We start from the raw sequence: 19192 nt of genomic DNA, 5'->3' as shown, positions 1-19192 counted from the left end.
GTTGCAGTTGTTTCATTGTAACTTTTGGGGGTTTTTTTTTAGCCATTTGTATTTCCTTTTCTTTGAATTGCCTGTGTTCTTTGTTCATTTTTCTATCAGGTTATTGGGGTTTTTCTTATAGATTTGTAGGAGTCTTTATGTATTTTTAAAAATTAGCCCTTTGATATATGAATTGCAAATATGTTTCTCCATTTTCTGTTTGCTTTTGACTTTGTATGCTTATTTTTCCCATGTGAAAGTATTTTTGCCATCAAATTTATCAATCTTATATTTTATGACTTGGATTTTGAGATATTCTTTGGCCTATTCATTTCATGCGTGTTTTGTTCTACTGCATTGGTTTTTTTAAAAAATACATAGCTCTGATTTATTGTGAAGTAAAGTATGATTTAGAACTCCAACTTCATATTTTTCTGAGTGTCTCAAGATCATTTGTTAAACAATCTGCCCCATTTGACATGCTACCTTTTTATATACTTAAGTCCCAAGAATAATGTCTCTTAATTTAAAAGAATAATAAACTCTTGAAGTGGGTATCTTCTTCAAATGCATTTTGTTTAAATAAGATAGTAAAGGAATGAGAAGGGGTAAATACTGATTTTAGCCTCGAAGTTTTGCCCAGTATATCTTGTTTGAACTGTATGTAATTAGATCAGAAATTCAGCAGTTAAAAAGGCTAATAGAGTCATCATTTTATATAAATGGCTGCAGTTATACCAAGATTATATATTGAATAGCAGGAATGTGATTTTTTTCTTACATTTATTGTAAGATATTAAAATTAAGACACATCCATAGTCAGTCTAGTGAATTGAGTGCCTCCTCTAATGAAGTGTATGGTTGTTAGAACATTACTGTCTTCAGTATAAGTGTGGAATAACCAGATTAAGAAATCACTGACCTCCAATACAAGATTATTTGAATAATATTATATATGTATTATAATACATATATATGTATTATAGATTCATTTGTCAAATATACCTTACTTTGAATCTGAATCCTGAATTCTCCTAATAAAGATTCTCTTCAATTTTGTCCTGCTTGCTTAACTTTTAAAACTCCATTCTGCTCAAAAAGTTTTCATTCACTTGTACCAAATTTCTTGAATTGCTGCCACATGTCCTTCTTTATCCACCCCCCCTTTTTTTTCTTTAAAAGGAAAGCATCTGGTTTATATCATGAAGAACTTTTGAAGCCATATTGAGAGGGAAGAAATGCTATTTGTATGTAATTTTGTATATAATTCATATCTAAGAAAGGGTTAATCTTAAAACGCTAAGAATTTTTAAGATGCCAGGTTGACTAGCCTCAAAAAATATATGGTTGAATTATTTTGATTTTGTTTCTATAAGCACACTGTATTGGGGGGGAAATGGAAGTCTTAAGAGTAGATTTTTGGGTTTTGCTATTCATACTACACAGTCACATAAGATTTAGAATTCTTGATTCTAAAATTCTAGATACACTATGTCAAAAAGCACAAAACCATTTATTTCTCAATTACTTGAACTTCCCTAAAATATGAGCAGGGTTGATGGCATCTTGCAAATTAAAAAAAAACTTAATTTAAGGCTCATAACAAAGCTAATTTCTCTAAAATTGTTTTTTCAACCACAGAGAAAAACATGTCCTAGAATACTTTCTCTTTTGTAGACTTAAACAACTTTCTATTTTTTATAATATTTCTGTTATTATCATGAACTGTTAATTATAGGAGTCTTAAACTGAAAGAAGTATAATTAGTATCACATCTAGGTAGAAGTTACTGCTTTTTCATTTCCTGACAAGATGCACTGAAATTGATATTTTGGTTGGTTGTATTTTGGATGTACAAACACATTGGGCTGATTTTGTATCACTGACAATCCACAGGGTTGGCTGCTATGTGCTGAACTTTCTGTTCTAGACATTTTGCCAAGTACTTTATGCAAAACTCTGGTTTAAGTGAAACAGGTTTCATTGTTTTTAGTCAGAGTCTTATTGTAAGCTGTTGTCAGCTATGATGCAAACAGAGGAGTTGGTATGTATATATGGCCATGAAAACAAACCACCAAAACAAGCGTGTCTCTGTTCGACTGCTTGTTTTCCCCCTCATTCCTGCAGCCTCAGTTCATGTTGTTTACTGCTGGAGGCCTGAGATGGTGTAATTTTCTTTTCTAGGAACTTGGAATTAGAATTCCTCGACCACTAGGACACGGACCAAGCAGATTTATCCCAGAAAAGGAGGTACGCTGTTTGTGAAAGTAAATAGTGAACTGTGTGTTTTTAAGGGAAAGCTTTCTTGACCTACATCTTGGCATCTGAATAACTGTTAGTGAACAACATGTTTTATGCAGAGTTGATCACAATTAATCATCGTGCTTTGGCAGTGAGTCTGTGGGATTAGAAAGCTGTTGTAGTCGTGTTGATTTCTAGTATTTCTAACACCCGTATTTAATCAAGGGAAGGCAGGGCTTGTTTTGACCAATGATAATCCGTCTGATTATATTTAGATGTTATTTAGGTGTGCCCATAGCTGAGTTACTTGGTCTTAACCATCTCCACGGGTTGGCATCAGTGCTTGATTGGATCTTTAATTTTAAGTATGTAAATACTCGTATACTTTGTTTACAGATTGTTTGCTTTAGTCGATTTTGGTTCTCCTTAAATTGAGAGTAGGCATTGTTATAAGGAAAGGCTTTAGTATCTGTTTGCAAGCTCTGCAAGTTTAATCATCTGAATTTGCTTATCTGGATTCTGGCCAAGTCTGCAAGCAGGCTATCTAGATGGCCTTTAATGTTTAGCCTTTGTTGTTTATTCCCTTCTACATAATATGTGACTGTTTATTCTCCTATCTGCTCCCAGTTGAGTTAAATTTGTAGATTTATAACCTTTCTGTTCTCTCAAGACAAATTTAATCTGCTTCTAGACGACACAGAATGCAGTGCATGCATATTTTCTTTAATGCTGATTTATAATTTATTAACCATGGTTTTCCTCTTTTATATAGATTCTTCAGGTTGGGAGTGAAGACGCACAGATGCATGCTTTATTTGCAGATTCTTTTGCTGCTTTGGGTCGTTTGGATAACATTACATTAGTGATGGTTTTTCACCCACAGTATCTGGAAAGTTTCTTAAAAACTCAACACTATCTACTGCAAATGGATGGGCCATTACCCCTATATTACCGGCACTACATTGGAATAATGGTTTGTGAATGTTTAGTGAAAAATTCTGCCTGGTTGCTTTATTAATCTTTTTAAGAGATGATTAATGCTTTAAAAACAGAGATAAATACTTACATTGTGACTTCTACCTGGGTTTCTGTTAGGTAGTGTCTGTTTTTCCTCCTTATAAATAAGTGTACTCTCAAGTATAAAAGAAAAAGAAGCATGTATTTACATACTTTTGAGAATAATAAGAGAATAATAGTAAATAAGAGAATAAAGTAGAACACAATATCTATTTCACTAATATAAATAGTTCACGTTATATAAGTGGTGCTACTCCTATTCAATTTGTAAATATCCCATTATTTTATGGTTGGCACCTTAATTAAGGTTTCTTCTTAATCTGAGGTTCTGAAAGTTGTATATAAATAAAGTTTCTAATGTGCTAATACTTTTATCAAATATTTTCTTAAAATATTTCTGAGGTGCTTTCTATGGTGTATGAATTTTAAAACTTTATATGAAAACTTCATTTCTGTAGTTTAGGAAAATTTGAAAACATGCTAATCAAAAATTTAATTAGCCGTTTTGCACAATGTAAAGAAAAAGGATTTGTTATTCAAGATTTTATTGTAGTTAGAATAATCTTTTTGTTTTCTCTTAAGGCTGCAGCAAGACATCAGTGCTCCTACTTAGTGAACCTCCATGTAAATGATTTCCTTCATGTTGGTGGGGACCCCAAGTGGCTTAATGGTTTAGAGAATGCTCCTCAAAAACTACAAAATTTAGGAGAACTTAACAAATTGTTAGCCCATAGACCTTGGCTTATTACCAAAGAACACATTGAGGTAAGTAGTATATCTAGAGAGCCATTAAATTTTTTTAATAGACTATTTTTAGAGCAGTTTTAGGTTTATAAAAAATGGCATTTCCCATATTCTACCCTCTTAGCCTCCCCCTCCCATGTACACACTCAACTTCTATTATTAATAACTAGCATTATTAGTATGATACATTTTTTTATAACTGACGAATCAGTATTATTATGTTACTATTAACTAAAGTCTATTGTTTCCATTAAAGTTCATTCTTTGAGTTGTATAGTTTTATGGATTTTCACAAATGCATCTCATGTATCCACCATAACAGTATCATACAGAACAGTTTCATTGCTCTGAAAATCCCATTCATTTCTTTCCCCTTCCCTCTAAACTACTCCAGCTGATCTTTTTACTGTCTCTATAGTTTTGCCTTTTCTAGAATGACATATACTTGGAATCATACAGTATATAACTTTTTCAGACTGGCATCTTATACTTCTCAGTATGTATTTTCGGTTCCTACATATCTTTAAATGTCTTGATACCTCATTTTTATTGATGAAAAAATGGTTTAATGTATGTGTGTATCATTAAGGCTGCATTAAACTGTTTATTTATTCATCTATTGAAGGACATCTTGGTTACTTCTAGTTTGAGTCAGTTATGAATAAAGCTGCTACAGACATTCATGTGCAGGTTTTTTTGGTGGACCTAAGTTTTAAACTCAGTTGGGTAAATAACTAGGTACATGATTGCTGGGTTGTATGGTAGGCCTATGTTTAGCTTTGTAAGAAACCGTCTTCCAAAGTGGCTATACCAGTTTGCACTCCCACCAGCAGTTAATGAGCATTCCTGTTGCTCTATATCCTTGTCAGCGTTTGGTGTTATCAGTGTTTTGGATTTTAGCCATTCTGATAGCTGTGAAGTGGCCTCTTGTTCTATATCCTTTAAAAATACCATCTTAAACTACTTCCTTCTGGTTCTATTTAAAAAAAGATAATAGAATAAAAGTAGGTTGACATTCTCAAAAAGTGTCTACCACGCAAGAGAAATTCTTGAAAATACGTCTTTTTGGTCTTACCTGTTTTATAGAATATTTTAGATAACGTTACATAATTGAAACATCAAGAAAATACAAGATTTGAATATGATTAATACAATACCTATTATATTATCTAGTAATGAAAAATTATACAAGATTATAGAATAGAGAATGAAGCAGAAGGGACACAGATTATAAGACTTTGAAGAATTGTAGACTTTACCTTGGTCATAATTTTAAAAATACAATTTGATTTAGGAATATTCAGAGTCAAGTTGTTCAGACCACTGTCTTAAAAATTCCTTGAGGAGGCCTGATAATAAAAAAAATTTCCACACATAGGCATATTTTATACAGTAGCTTCCCCTTTAAACACAAATTATATTTGGTTTGAAACTTTGAAGAACATAGTTAATTCATAATCTAATATGTGAAATATGGCAACTGCTTTTAATATGCTTTTACTGCAAAATGCATTGTTATATTTTTAAATCAGGATTTCAAAAAATCAAAAATGATAATGTGTCATTACAAGATTATGTAAGCTCTATTGGTGAAAACATGTTCATAAAAGTTAGCAAATTCTGGGTTCTAAGTGTTTCAAAATATTATTTTATGTAAGGTTTTGTATAATGACTAGTTTGTTTTCAATAGATTAAATGCCAAGATGAACTATATACTTTCACCAACACCATGCCCCAGTATAAAAATATCTCCTCATTTTTCTTCCCTAAGCAACTTTTAAAAGCTGAAGAGCACAGCTGGTCCCTTGCAGAACTGGTACATGCAGTAGTTCTACTCACACACTATCATTCTCTTGCCTCGTTCACATTTGGCTGTGGAATCAGTCCAGAAATTCATTGTGATGGTGGCCACACATTCAGACCTCCTTCTGTCAGTAACTACTGCATCTGTGACATTACAAATGGCAATCACAGTGTAGAAGAGAATCAGGTCAACTCAGCAGGAAATGTTTTGGTAAGTATCTTATTTGTTACAGGATTTCATAAGACTAATCACAATAATTGCTCTTATATTATTTTTTCAGTTCACAGGCTGGTGCTCAATCCACACCAGCCAGGGCGCTCTTACATTATTTTTTAATTTGGTCACTATATCTGTTCATTCAGCAAGTATTTATTGACTGTCTGCAGATGTCCAGCACCAGATTAATATTAATGGATATACACAATTATAAGACCTTATAGGAGGTTACACTTGAGTAATTTTAGGATCAGGAGCCGCCAGAATATGCCCCATCAGAGCCAGCTAGTACTGAATGGCTACTGTAATGAGAGTAGGGCAGGCTGAGAATAGGGCTATGTGTTGGCAATAACTTCCTAATGCCAATCACATCCCTTTCTTCCCTTTTGCACAAAAGAGACTGGCTTCTTAGTTGTTTATCTTCTAGAAGATTTAATTATTCTTGATCTAGAAGTTTCTCCTTTTAAAATTCTTATTCATGTTTAACTTGATACAAATAAATATAAAAGCAAGTATAATTTTATTAAAATGCTTTCACCTCTATTCCTTCTTTTCTCTGGCTTTTATATTTTCTCAGAACAAGTTGAATTTTAGTTCTTGTATACAATGAGTCAAAATTCCCTCTACATTCTTTTGCAATAGTGAGAGTGCAAGGGTTTATTTTATCTTTCTAAAGAGAAATCAGAGAAACAGCATCACAACCTTCTGCATACTTTTCACAAATTTTTGTCAGTTGTATTATTCCTTTGAAATAGATTTAGACAGGTTGAATTGCCTTTAACATAAATTTGACTGTGGGCAAGTTATCTAGCCTCTGTGTACTTCTGTTCTTTCATGTCTAATTAAAGGTCAAACACAAGATTATTGTGATGTTTAAATGAAACATCTCTAGGCAGCTTCAACCTGAGTCTTGGCTTCTTGTCTGTCTCCCTGAACATGAGCTTCAGCACCTGTTCCAGCTTCTCCACAAACTACTGGACCCTGGACTCCATGCAGTTGCCCAGCTACCAGGTCCAGTCGGCCAGCAGCACAGCCAGTGTCTATGCAGTTGCTAGGGGCTCGGACTCCTAGATCTTGATGTCCCACTCCACCAGCATGCAGGGCAGCTGGGAATCTGGGGTCCTGGCTGCAAGGATGGCTGGGGATCTAGCATAGTGGGCATCCAGAGTGAGGAGACTATGCAATGCCTGCATGACCACCTGGCCTTCTACCAGGAGAGGGTGAGAAGTCTAGAGGCTGATAATCAGGGACTGGAGAGCAGAATCCAGGAACACCTGGAGAAGAAGGAACCCCAAGTCAGAGACTGGGGCCATTATTTCAAGACCGTCAAGGACCTGAGGGCTCAGATCTTTGCAAATAATGTGGACAGTGCCCTCATCATTCTGTGGATTGATATTGCCCATCTTGCTCACTTCAGAGTCAAGTATGAGTCAGAGGTGGTCATGAGCCAGTCTGTGGAGAATGACATCAATGGGCTCTGAAAGGTCACTGATAACACCAATATCACTCGTCTGCAGCTGGAGACAGAGATTGGGGCTCTCAAGGAGAAGCTGCTCTTCATGAAGAAGAACCACAAAGAGGAAGCAAATGGTCTACAAAACAGATTGCCAACTCTGGGTTGACGATGGAGTTGGATGTCCCGAAATCTCAGGACCTCAGCAAGATCATGGTGGACATCCGGGCCCAGTATGATAAACTGGCTCAGAAGAACTGAGATGAGCTAGACGAGTACTGGTCTTAGCAGATTGAAGAGAGCACCACAGTGGTCACCTCACAGACCACTGAGATAGGAGCTGCAGAGAGAATACTCACAGAGCTGAGACTTAAGGTCCACTCCTTGGAGGCTGACCTGGACTCATGAGAAATCTGAAGGCCAGTTTCAAGAACAGCCTGAAGGAGATGGAGCCACACTATGCCACGAAGATGGAACAGCTCAGTGGGATCCTGCTGCACCTGGAGTCAGAGCTGGCCCAGATCTGGGCAGAGGGGCAGTGCCAGGCCCAGGAGAATGAGGCCCTGCTGAACATCAAGGTCAGGCTGGAAGCTGGAAGAAGGAGAGGATTTTGATCTTGTTGATGCCTGGGACAACAGCCACTCCTTGCAAACCATCCAAAAGACCACCTGCCACAGGATTGTGGACGGCAAAATGGTGTCTGAGGTCAATAACACCAAACTTTTGAGGTGTTAAAGGCAGAGGTGGGGCACCCTTTGGAGGGGCAGGAGGCCACTAAAAAGTTCAGAGATCATTGAACATCAGAAGAAAAGAAAGAAATATCTTTATAAAGAGGTAAAAGGCCTATTGCAGCACTTGGTATTTATCAGCTGCTAAATAAGAGGTAGCAATTACATTACCATGAGATCAGCACATGAAGGAAAATCATTTCCCCGAGGTTGGTCAATGTGCTGTGCTAACAAGGCCCAAGACCATCATTTTCACCCTCTTGAGCTAGTGGGGTTCATGTTATAGGTCCACATGTGGCCATTGATCACTTACCAAAGCTTAGAGATTATGAGAGGATCTAAGGGAGAGTATATCAGTTGCTAGGATCCTTAAATTATATTGTCGTCCTTCCCCCACCTTTGATATAGTACAAGACTAAAGAAAAAGTACTTGATTGTTTCCAGTGATCCTTCTATTAAATAATAGTGAAAGAATAGAAACTGGATAAACTCCCTATTTTCTCTACTGGATAAACTCCCTATTTTCAGGTGTTGAGTGGGCTACTTTTAGAAGGTTTATGGCCCACACTAATGAGACTTGGCAGTAATCCGATACAGCTTATTCTTCAGGTACCTGTCAGATGTCTGACTCAGTTTTCCAGATACAAATGGTAAAAAACAAACCAAAAATAATGTCATCACACAATATTAACATTTTAACATTAAAATGAAATGTTTTAACTTTTTTTTTTTACACTACTGACAACTTTAACAGATTTTCCAAGGAGCAAAAGAAATACACTTTGTTTCCTTTCCCTCTTATTTCTATCAAGAGTTATCTCACCTAAGAATACTTAAAATTTGACAGTTTATTTTAGAGGAAAATGGGTAAACAAAATAGATAAATTAACACAGTGAGGATTAATGTGAGTTGACATCTTGAAATTAAAAAAAAAACAACGTTGGGTTGGTCTCTTAAATTTCAGCCCCATTTTAATTTTTGTTTGGCTACTGACGTTGTCTCAGGAATAATTATATGGAGGTCTGTATGCACCAGACAAATCATCAATACATCATCAAACACTTCCCACCGTGAAATTTTGAAAGAAAGTGCTTAGTTACAGGGAGGGCACTGTGGTATAACTGTTAGGATCATGTGAAAATATAAAATATAAATAATACACACTATTTTCTCTTAATATAGAATTAGTCTGATAGTCTGCAACACAATGATTGTGTTGCACACAATCGTGGCATAGTAAATATTTCTTGAGTATCTACTATGTGTCAGCACCATGCAAGTTTCTAAATATATACTAATAAATTAAAAACTCCCCTGCCCTTATAAAGGTTTGGTCTTAGGGAAGCAGACATTAAACCAGTACCATGCAATAACAATTACAAACACAAACTGTGGTTGGCTTTCTGAAGGAAAGAGCAGAGTGCTATTTGAGATAGTTAGGGTGGCTGGGTTGGGACTGGGGGCTCAGAAGGAGCATGTAACCTGACTGACACCTGAAGGACCAATGGTGTAAGCCAGGAAGAGAGTGGAAGAGGGGGGGAAAGAACATTCCTAGCAAAACAAATTTATATAGGGAAAAACAATGGTTTTGTATTTGAACACTGTGATTTGAAATTTTAAGGTTTCTTACTATATGTATTTTATAAGATATAAATTCCACCGATTTGATCCAGCTTTCATAGTAAGGATACAGCAGGGTAGAGAAGTATAAGTTGTTTGGCTAGTTCAAGACCACTCGGCTGGTCCTCTTGTGTCAGACCTGTCATTACAAATGTGCCACGGCTGTAGTCATACCAGCAAGTGACAGCTGCCAGCCCCATTTGTGGAGGTCATGTGTATGTCTCCAGCCCTATAAAGACATGTTTCATTCTTAATTGGTAAATTGGGAAGATAGAGCTAACTACTATAATTTAAAGATGATAGACACATGTTGACAATATGCACAATGTAGACAATCGATGCAAAACCACTTATACTTCGTGTATCTTGTTTAAACTGATTGAGGAAGTAGAAGTTAACTTTGAAATATTCAGTTCTGTTTTAAATTGATAAGTAACATTATTAAAAAGAAAAAAGATATTGACAAGTAATATTAAATTCTAATTTTTAAAACAGCATTAACAGTAATGAGATTATTTTCTAAGGTAAAAACATTAGCCTGAGTTCCTAAAATAATTTTTCTTTGATATTTTAAAATCAGCATATCTGTGTGTAATAGGCCCAAACCAGTTTTGATTTATTCATGTATATTAAAATTATAAGACTTATTTTTCTTACATTCTGTTAAAATCAAATTCTTATGAGGTAGCCTTAAACAAAAATTCAGAAGTTTCACCTCTAACACATGTAACATTAATTGTATTTTCTCTTCAGGTAAGTGATTCCTTCTTCGAGGTTGAAGCCCTCATGGAAAAGATGAGGCAATTACAGGAATGTCGGGATGAAGAAGAGGCAAGTCAGGAAGAGATGACTTCACGTTTTGAAATAGAAAAGAGAGAGAGCATGTTTGTTTTCTCTTCAGGTAAAAACAGCTGTTCATACCAATAAAATTTCTGTAGCTTACAAAAAATAGCCTAGTTTTTAATTGAAAATTTAAAAGTTTTTAAACATCTAAATATCTCTTTCCTTTTAGAGAGGCTATTGCATAGCTGTTCCTACTTATAGATAAAGCAGGCAACCTAGAAACGGAAGTTATAGTGAAAATAGCACTAGGCTAGGAGAAGGGACATTTGAAAAAAACCTAATTTATATACAGGCAAACCTCAGAGAGATTGCAGGTTCAGTTCCAGACCACTGCAATAAAGCAAGCTTCACAGTAACATGAGCCACACTACTTTTGCAGATGGAGGGTCTTGCCCTCGAGTTGTTAAAAAAAAGCAACATCTGTGAAGTGCAATACAATGAGGTATGTCTCTACGTGGAGGTTGGATGTTAGCTTGTTTTTCCTTGAGGAAAAGTTTTTGTTTCTATTTACTTGAAACTATAATCTCATCAGCTCCTAACTATAAAGATAGTTCAGAAAAGCTTAGAACAGTGCAGGAAACAGTGTAAAAATGATGACACACACACACACACCCCTTTCCTTTATTCACCATTCTAAAACCTTTGAACTGTTAGAGAAATAATACATATTATAGGACATTAGCATTCAAAAAAACAATCCAAGTGCCAAAGTTTAGAGCATAGCTGATTTGTTATCACCATAAAGATTATCCAAAAGGGTGTTCATACTTGGAATACATACTTAAGTAGGATCTAATATCTATAAATTGGAGTGGAGACAGAGAATGAGTCTGAATGAAAAGCACAAAAAATTTAACCATGAGTATTTTTAATAACAGAGAATCTACTTTTATTATGTTCAATTTACTGGTAAGCAAGCTATTTCTCTTTATAGTTTTAAGACTATCTTAGTTGATATTGTCTACTCAGGGTCAAAGAAAGGATTACTCTATTTTTACTTGTCATATGTAAAATGAATTTTAACTAGCATCCTGTTTTTGGAAAGTTTTCAGTGGCTTTTTAAATTATTTCAGATGATGAAGAAGTTACACCAGCAAGGGATATAGCTCGTCACTTTGAGGATACTAGCTATGGCTATAAGGATTTCTCTAGACATGGGATGCACGTTCCAACATTTCGAGTCCAGGTAAAATCACAGCGTGTTGTATGCACATGATTGTTTTGAAATAATTCAGTTTGACTTAAAATAAGAGCCACTTGGATTTGAGAACTATAAAATGTTGCAGAAAGAAGTAACTTTTCTTTATAGAGGTAGTTCCCTTAGGTATATTTATTGTATTGTTAAAGGTATATTTATTGTATTGTTAAAGGTATATTTATTGTATTGTTAAAGGTGTATTTATTGTATTGTTAAAGTTCATAAATCAGTAGCTCAGAATTCAGAACACATTCACCCATAAAACAAAATTATAATGGTGATTGGGTTCCCAGATGATGCATTAAAAACTCACTTAAAGTTCTAATATTACTAAACAATAAATAATAGTTGTATTTGAACGTAGCTAGCATTTATAGTGTTGGTTTTTCTTCCCCTCTCCTACTGAGCCCCAGTGTTAAAGTGAGGTGATTTATGCCCTGATATGCATGAGGCCTGAGGGACAAGAGAAATGTCTTCAGCATATCAAGCATTATATGTGGGTGGAAGGACAGGGATAAGAAAAATCAGAGGTGAAACATGTTTAAATACAGATATCACAATAAAATAAAGCATGACAATTACAGTGTTCCAGTTCCCTTTAAAATATGAACTGAATGCTATTGGCAGCAATGAGAATTTTTGAGGGTTTCAAATTTAAACCTTAGGATTCACATAAATATTATTCCAAAATTTCTTAACACCTGTCTGTTGGAGTGAATAAAGTTAGTGATGGAGGGAATAGAATTATTGTTGGTGGGTCTAGTTTCCTTAGCTTCCAAATTATTAACTTTTAAATACACAGTAAATGTCCCCAGGACATTTCTATATACATTGAGTCCACAGACACTTAAGGACCTGGTGGTCCTCCAGGGTACCAGGCTCCTTCTCTGTCTTTGTTTTGCAGAGGACATTGTGCTAAGTGCTTTGCACACATATATCAGAAGTGACAGTAGCTGTATCCTTTAGTACAGGGGTGTCAAACCCATTTTTACCTGGGGCCATACCAGCCTCTTGGTTGCCTTCAAAGGGCTGAATGTAATTCACCTCCTTAACAGTTAAGGAGTAGTTACATTTATACAGTCCTAAAATTATTTCGGCCCTTTGAAGGCAACCACGAGGCTGGCGTGGCCTCCTGTGAAAATGAATTTGACACCCCTGCTTTAGTACCAGCATAAAAGTTGACAATCATCAGTTAATTAGCAAATGGATTTGTCTATTGTGTTCTAGTTTTGTAAGACTGCTTTCAGTCCATCATTAGAAATATACTGTAGCTTAAAGGTATTTTTAAAACAATCTACTGTATAGGTATTTAATTTAGATAGGTAAATATTTAAATCAGATGAGTTGATATTCCCAACTTTTCCAATTATTGTAAAGGGCCTGTGTTAAGTAATAACCATTTTATGAGAATTATGAAAATGAGAACTGTAAGATTTTATTTCTTTGCTCAAGGAACTAAGATTATTTAAGGGGACAAAAATAGACACAAAAGGTTATAGAATATTTCTACTTGATAATGAAATTGTCATGAAATATAATAAATTAGAATTGAAGAAATCATGAGGGCTGGAAATTGTATGAAGGGAGATTAGGAATTGAGATAGTTAATGATCCAAAAGCATGGGTACCCTAAACAGAGGGCAATAATTGAACTTCGGTTAGGGGTTATAGTGAGGGAGGAAATCATAAAGAAACTGGTTGGGCTGCTGAGAGCTTTAAGCAAAGTATTCCTACTTCCGACTAGTGAGAAATTAGTTTAAATTGGACAGGTTTGTAAGTTTTGACCAGAGTAATTATATAAATCAAATAGGTGTTTTAGGAAAGTAAATATGGGAGCAACATAGAAGTGGGGGCTTAGAAAGTTTCATTTGAAATAGAAAGAAAGGAAGCAGGGAGATTTAATGTGGGAGAAATAAACTAGGAGACTTAGTTAATAGAGCTGAGAGTCGGAAGAGGGATTAGGAGGAAAAGGAATGAGTGATGGATGTGTTGAAACAAAACTTGAGAACTACTTAAATGGGTGCAGTAACGGAAAAGGAGAGGGGGCTCCGAGATGGTCACCTCTGGATGCTGAGCGAGGAGACAGAGAGAGGGAGCTGAAAACGGTGGTCTGTGTGTAAGGGGAAGAGAATCCATTGGTTTTTAAACTTGCTGAGTTGTAAAGGAATTTTGTGTGTGGTATAGTATAGAAATTGAAAATATCAGACTGGAAGCTGGGAGCTAGGAATGTGCTGAACGGCAATGGATTTCAACTGCCAGTCTTCTCCCCACACTGCAGAGCAGTAGGCATAGATCTATACTTGGCCACATTTTAATTATTCACATTTATTTTCTTTTCTGTATTTAGGACTACTGCTGGGAAGACCACGGTTATTCTTTGGTAAATCGCCTTTATCCAGATGTGGGACAGTTGATTGATGAAAAATTTCACATTGCTTACAATCTTACGTATAATACAATGGCAATGCACAAAGATGTTGATACCTCAATGCTCAGACGGGCTATTTGGAACTATATTCACTGCATGTTCGGAATAAGGTGAGTCTGTTTTCTTATGTTTATAAAGAAGTATTTTCAATTGGACTAAATTATTTAGGTACTTGGCAACATATGCACACAGACACAGAAACTCAATCCCCTCTCTACTAGCTTGTTTTAAAATGTTTTTTATTACTTTTAATCTTTATTATGGGATCTAATGAACAAACAGATTGAACTAACAAGGAAAATGGGAACAGACTCATAGATGGAGAGCAGGATGATAGCCAGTGGTGGGGTGCGGTTAGGGGGTAGAGGGACTGAGCAAAAAAGAAAAAGGACTTATGGTCATGGACAACAGTGTGGTGATTGCTGGGGGGTAGGGAGGTATAAGGGGACTAAAAGGTAATGTAAAAAAAAATCCAGTAGCTTATTTTATGCTTATGCTTCAGGGAACCAATTTATTACAGCTTGATCTGTTTCCTAGCTAGGCAGGAAGGAGAGTTAGGGACATTGACAAGATGCTTCCAGGGAAGGGTGGGAGGGCAAGCAAGCTGGTCCTAAATCATAGAGGAAAAGAGATAAGTTTGTCATTGAACAGCTTTGGTATCTTTTCTCTTTGTATCATCTTCTGTTTCCTGACATACTTATAGTTAGTTCTACCTTCTTCAAAATTAGTACCCTTATAGTATCCCTCTGGCTATACTCACGCTCCTTCTGAAGCTGCTCCTAACTCCCGTGATACTTCATCAAAATGCAAACTTTCATGTCCTATTAGGTATTCAGCCACATTATTATGTTATATAGGAAGTGCAGCCATTATGTACCACCTTCTAACGTAAGCACACAAACTCCATGCCACAGTACTTTGATTATTTTAAACTGTAAAGTCAGACTTTTTCTTGCTGTTTGTCAGCAGTCAGGCTATTGACTCCAATGGTTAGGACCAGCTTTGCAAGAACTTTCTTTCTTCTTTTTCCACTGAAAACCAAATAGGAGATTGAAGCCCTTGGATGTTCTAGAAATCATCACCCAGGGGAGTGGAGCAGACACTGGTGCCTTTGATCATCTTGGCTTAAAGCAGAACAGTGTCTCCTAAGTGTGATAGACACGATGAGGCCCTCTACAGACCATCCTCTCCTCTGGGATGCCCCCCCCCCTTTTTTTAATTCACATAACCTTAGAACTTTGGGGGAAATGAGAAAAATAATTCTAATTATTTTCATTTACACAAGTGGACTGCAAGTTATATCATGTAATAGTAAACATTAGTAAACAGACCAATAATAAACATTATTGTCTGATTGACTTCTTCATTTCAGCGATATTCATAAACTCTGTTTCCAGAATGTGTTTGTCGGTGTGTTTATGACTATTACATATATACTGTTGCTTGGGCACTGGCAATTTTTTTGTTCATCTCCTTAACTTCTCTTTTTTTTTATCCCCTTATACTCACTCATCCACTCCCATTTAAATATGGTAAAGTTGTTGGTTTGGGGGGGCAGCTGCCTCCACAAAGCAGGAAAAGGGGTGCAGCATTTACTAATAGTGTCTGTACTTCTGTAAGAAGAAAACATTATACATTGAAAATAGAAATTCTCACTTTGTTTTTTTAACAGATATGATGACTATGACTATGGTGAAATTAACCAGCTATTGGATCGAAGCTTTAAAGTTTATATCAAAACTATTGTTTGCACTCCTGAAAAGGTTACTAAAAGAATGTATGATAGCTTCTGGAGGCAGTTCAAGCACTCTGAGAAGGTATGCACTTATTGTGGCTTGCTTACTCTGTAATTTGGCAGTGATTCTTAGTCTCCACCTAATCTAAAGCATCTCAGACCTTTCCATCACCTCTACCAATCCAGAATCCATTCCCGCTCGGCCATCTCTGATGCCCCTTGGGAGAGGACCTCACGATGCTAGAGTAAAGGAATAAAGACAGGGAGAACAGGCGGTCTGGCCCGTCTCAAAGTGGTGGCATGGCTATCATTACTTGAGAGGGAGAAGACTGTTTTACAAGATCTCTTTCAAATTGTTTTTAGATAGAAATGTCTGGTCTTTGATTCATCTTTATAGAAATTATTGAATGATGATTTGGCAGGGGAAATCGGTATTCTAATAAAGACTGTCTACGTTTTCTGAAATATAACAAACCTCCAAGAAGAGATATGGTCAAACATAAATATAAGCTGAAAACATCTATCCAAAAAGAACATCAAATAGCTTTTGTTTTGAGAAATTGGTATTCTGTTCAATAAACCCAAGACTTCTAAGTTATTCAGTGACACACGGAAAATGTACTTGATTTTTGGTGTCTATTAGATGCACTGTAAAACTGATTGTGGATGATTATAACACTGCTTTAAATGATGTTATGTTTTATGTGCAGGTTCACGTTAATCTGCTTCTTATAGAAGCTAGGATGCAAGCAGAACTCCTTTATGCTCTGAGAGCCATTACCCGCTATATGACCTGATGCCTTCCCTCCATTAAAGATGATGGAATGATCAGCAAATGTAGTCTACAAGGGGGAGGTTCTAAGCCCCCAGGACCAATGGTAGATTAAAGAATTCAGAAATACATTGTGCCATGATTCCTTTAGTTTCTGCTATTTTACTGTGGAAATACCACTGTTGGCACGAGCAGTGAATGCTTGGCAGCTTCAAGTTTAGAGCTGTGAAGAAGGGTTGCCATTCACAGTATTTTGCTTTTTGAAATATAAGATGCTGTATAACTGTTTTTAATACAGCAAATAGTAACTCTCCAAATCCTGTTGCTTTTATGTTAAATAAGATAACAAGAATTGGAGCATGCAAAGAATGGGACTTGGATAATGACATAAGCTTTTTTACATAAAGAATTTCAGATCTTGGTGCTGCTATTCCTGCTGGTGGAATGAATAGAGAGGCTGTTTCAGTTAAGCTATTAGTAATAAAAGTGAACACTGCTACTATCTGAGCCTACATACATAATTTGTGTGGTTTCAAATTAAATTTGCGTATGTTAATTTTGTTGCATCTTAAAAAGCATAGAATTATTACTCATAGCTCAGCAAAGACCATTTTGAACAGTTCAGTTCTTTCATTATAGTTGTTTTTTAAATTCATTTATTGGAAGACACTGAATTACGGTGTCATTCTTAGAGACTTTCTTCAAAAAGCAGTCTTACATGAAAATGTGTAAATTATAAGAAAAGCTGGCTATCTCTTAATACGCTGTTTCCCAAGATTCTCTGACACTGGAGGGCAGCTATCTTGTGCAGTATTTTTGTTCCCAGCACGGAAGTTGCAGGAACTGTTGGCTGTAGACTGCTGCACAGTCCCAGGTGCATTCAGCTCCTGCCCGCCTCACTGACCCCACTTTAAAGATTGTGCACTCCTTAAATAATAAAGCTGGAAAATATTTTTAGTCAGGTTATTAAATTTGATTTACAAAAATGGTAACTTTGAAATGCAAACTGGTTCAAAAATGTATTAAGTACTTTGTATTCTGGAAGCGTGAATTGCTTTTGAAGTCTGTCAGTATTATTGGTATTTTTCAATAAAGAATAAATTTTCTCCAATTTTATTTGCATCTTAATATCTTAAAAAAGTCATGACTTCACAGTCAGTAACAATTCTGAGTTTTTATTTACTTTCATTAGCCAAGTAGATTTACACTTAAATAATGCTGTCTCAGAGGAGAGGCTGCTATTAAATAGCAGACTCGAAGTTACTGGATCTTGAAGTATACAAACAAAAGTGGACTTCGGGATCTTGAGTAAGACTTTATCTTTGAAATGACTGGCATGATTCCATGCCTTGTCCCTTTTTAACTGAGTGTTTTAGAGTTCAAATAGACTTACTACAAATTATTAGAAATGAGGACATATTAGGGAATGACAAACTAGAAACAACTCCTGTTATGATTAATAACTCTTACTCATTAAAACATATATTGAGCTCAATCTATTGCCTACAAATTTATAATGTGTGGATGGGGGTCGGGGTGGGGGTAAGAGTGGAGAGTCACAGTTTTGAATGGAGGTGGTATCTGCTTCAAGGAAATATACCCTAGTAAGAAGACAACACTATCACTAATTAAACAGAACTTGATTATTCAATACATTTTACATTTAAAGAAATGTATAAAGTCCATTTCTAGTTAGCTAACAGTAACGTATACCTGGTCCTACTCATTGAATTTGCATTGTGTCTTTGACCTCTTCTGTCTGCTGCTGCTGTTTCATCATAGCAATAAGGTGAACCCAACAAGTGAGGTAATTGATTATCCTTTAATTATCAGAATATAATCAAATTATTACTCATTCTCTTTCTGCTTTGTCTTGAAAATACAGAATTTCTAATAGAGATTGATCACAAAACAAGATCAACTAATGCATTATCTTAGTTCACTGAAGAAATCACAAGTCAAAATGAAATTTTTAATGAGGAAAAAAGTGTTCTTACACCTAAAGTAATAAAGGCATGCATGTGATACAAAGTTGATGTTTCAATGCCTCCCATTTAACAGGTGCTTCCTGTTACTGAGAATGTTTGCTTAAAACTAAACACATTGGATTTCTAATGTTACTATAATCTTTGAAACTAATAGTTTCCAAAATATTAGGGAAGGTGAAATAGAATGAATACTCTGTGGGCTATCAAAACCCTTACCCCACAAGAGGAAAATTTTTTCTTAAATAATCATGAAAAAATTTCTGGTTGAGGGTTCCAGGATTTCATTTTTAAAATCTGAGGTTTGGGGGGTAAAATTTGGGGAACTTTTATTAGGCCAAACTTAATTCACTATCTCTTACTGTAAAAATGAGATTAAATTCCAAACACTTTTGTGTTTACAATTATTTAAGTTTAACTTCATATAA

At 35.7% G+C, this 19192-nt stretch overlaps 2 protein-coding genes across 8 annotated transcripts in view; one reads left to right on the top strand and one right to left on the bottom strand.

Moving 5' to 3' along the window:
- SESN1 (sestrin 1) overlaps positions 1-17890 on the top strand; it is a 108561-nt gene extending 90671 nt beyond the window's left edge. For 2 of the 3 annotated variants that reach the window (XM_024551790.4, XM_053913730.2), the window contains exons 2-10: positions 2164-2229; positions 2993-3193; positions 3820-4002; positions 5753-5995; positions 10557-10704; positions 11720-11832; positions 14192-14382; positions 15945-16089; positions 16718-17890. In XM_024551790.4, coding sequence (XP_024407558.1) covers positions 2164-2229; positions 2993-3193; positions 3820-4002; positions 5753-5995; positions 10557-10704; positions 11720-11832; positions 14192-14382; positions 15945-16089; positions 16718-16804 — 1377 coding nt within the window. In that variant the 3' untranslated portion in view covers positions 16805-17890. Of the gene's footprint in view, positions 1-332; positions 2024-2163; positions 2230-2992; positions 3194-3819; positions 4003-5752; positions 5996-10556; positions 10705-11719; positions 11833-14191; positions 14383-15944; positions 16090-16717 lie in introns of those variants that run through there. The other variant, XM_024551791.3, reaches the window with a different exon arrangement.
- ARMC2 (armadillo repeat containing 2) overlaps positions 1-19192 on the bottom strand; it is a 222192-nt gene that overhangs the window by 90529 nt on the left and 112471 nt on the right. The window lies entirely within an intron of this gene.

This window comes from Desmodus rotundus, chromosome 11, assembly GCF_022682495.2.
Source record: "Desmodus rotundus isolate HL8 chromosome 11, HLdesRot8A.1, whole genome shotgun sequence".
NCBI classification, from domain to species: Eukaryota; Metazoa; Chordata; class Mammalia; order Chiroptera; family Phyllostomidae; genus Desmodus; species Desmodus rotundus.
This window is presented reverse-complemented; position numbering and strand designations above follow the sequence as displayed.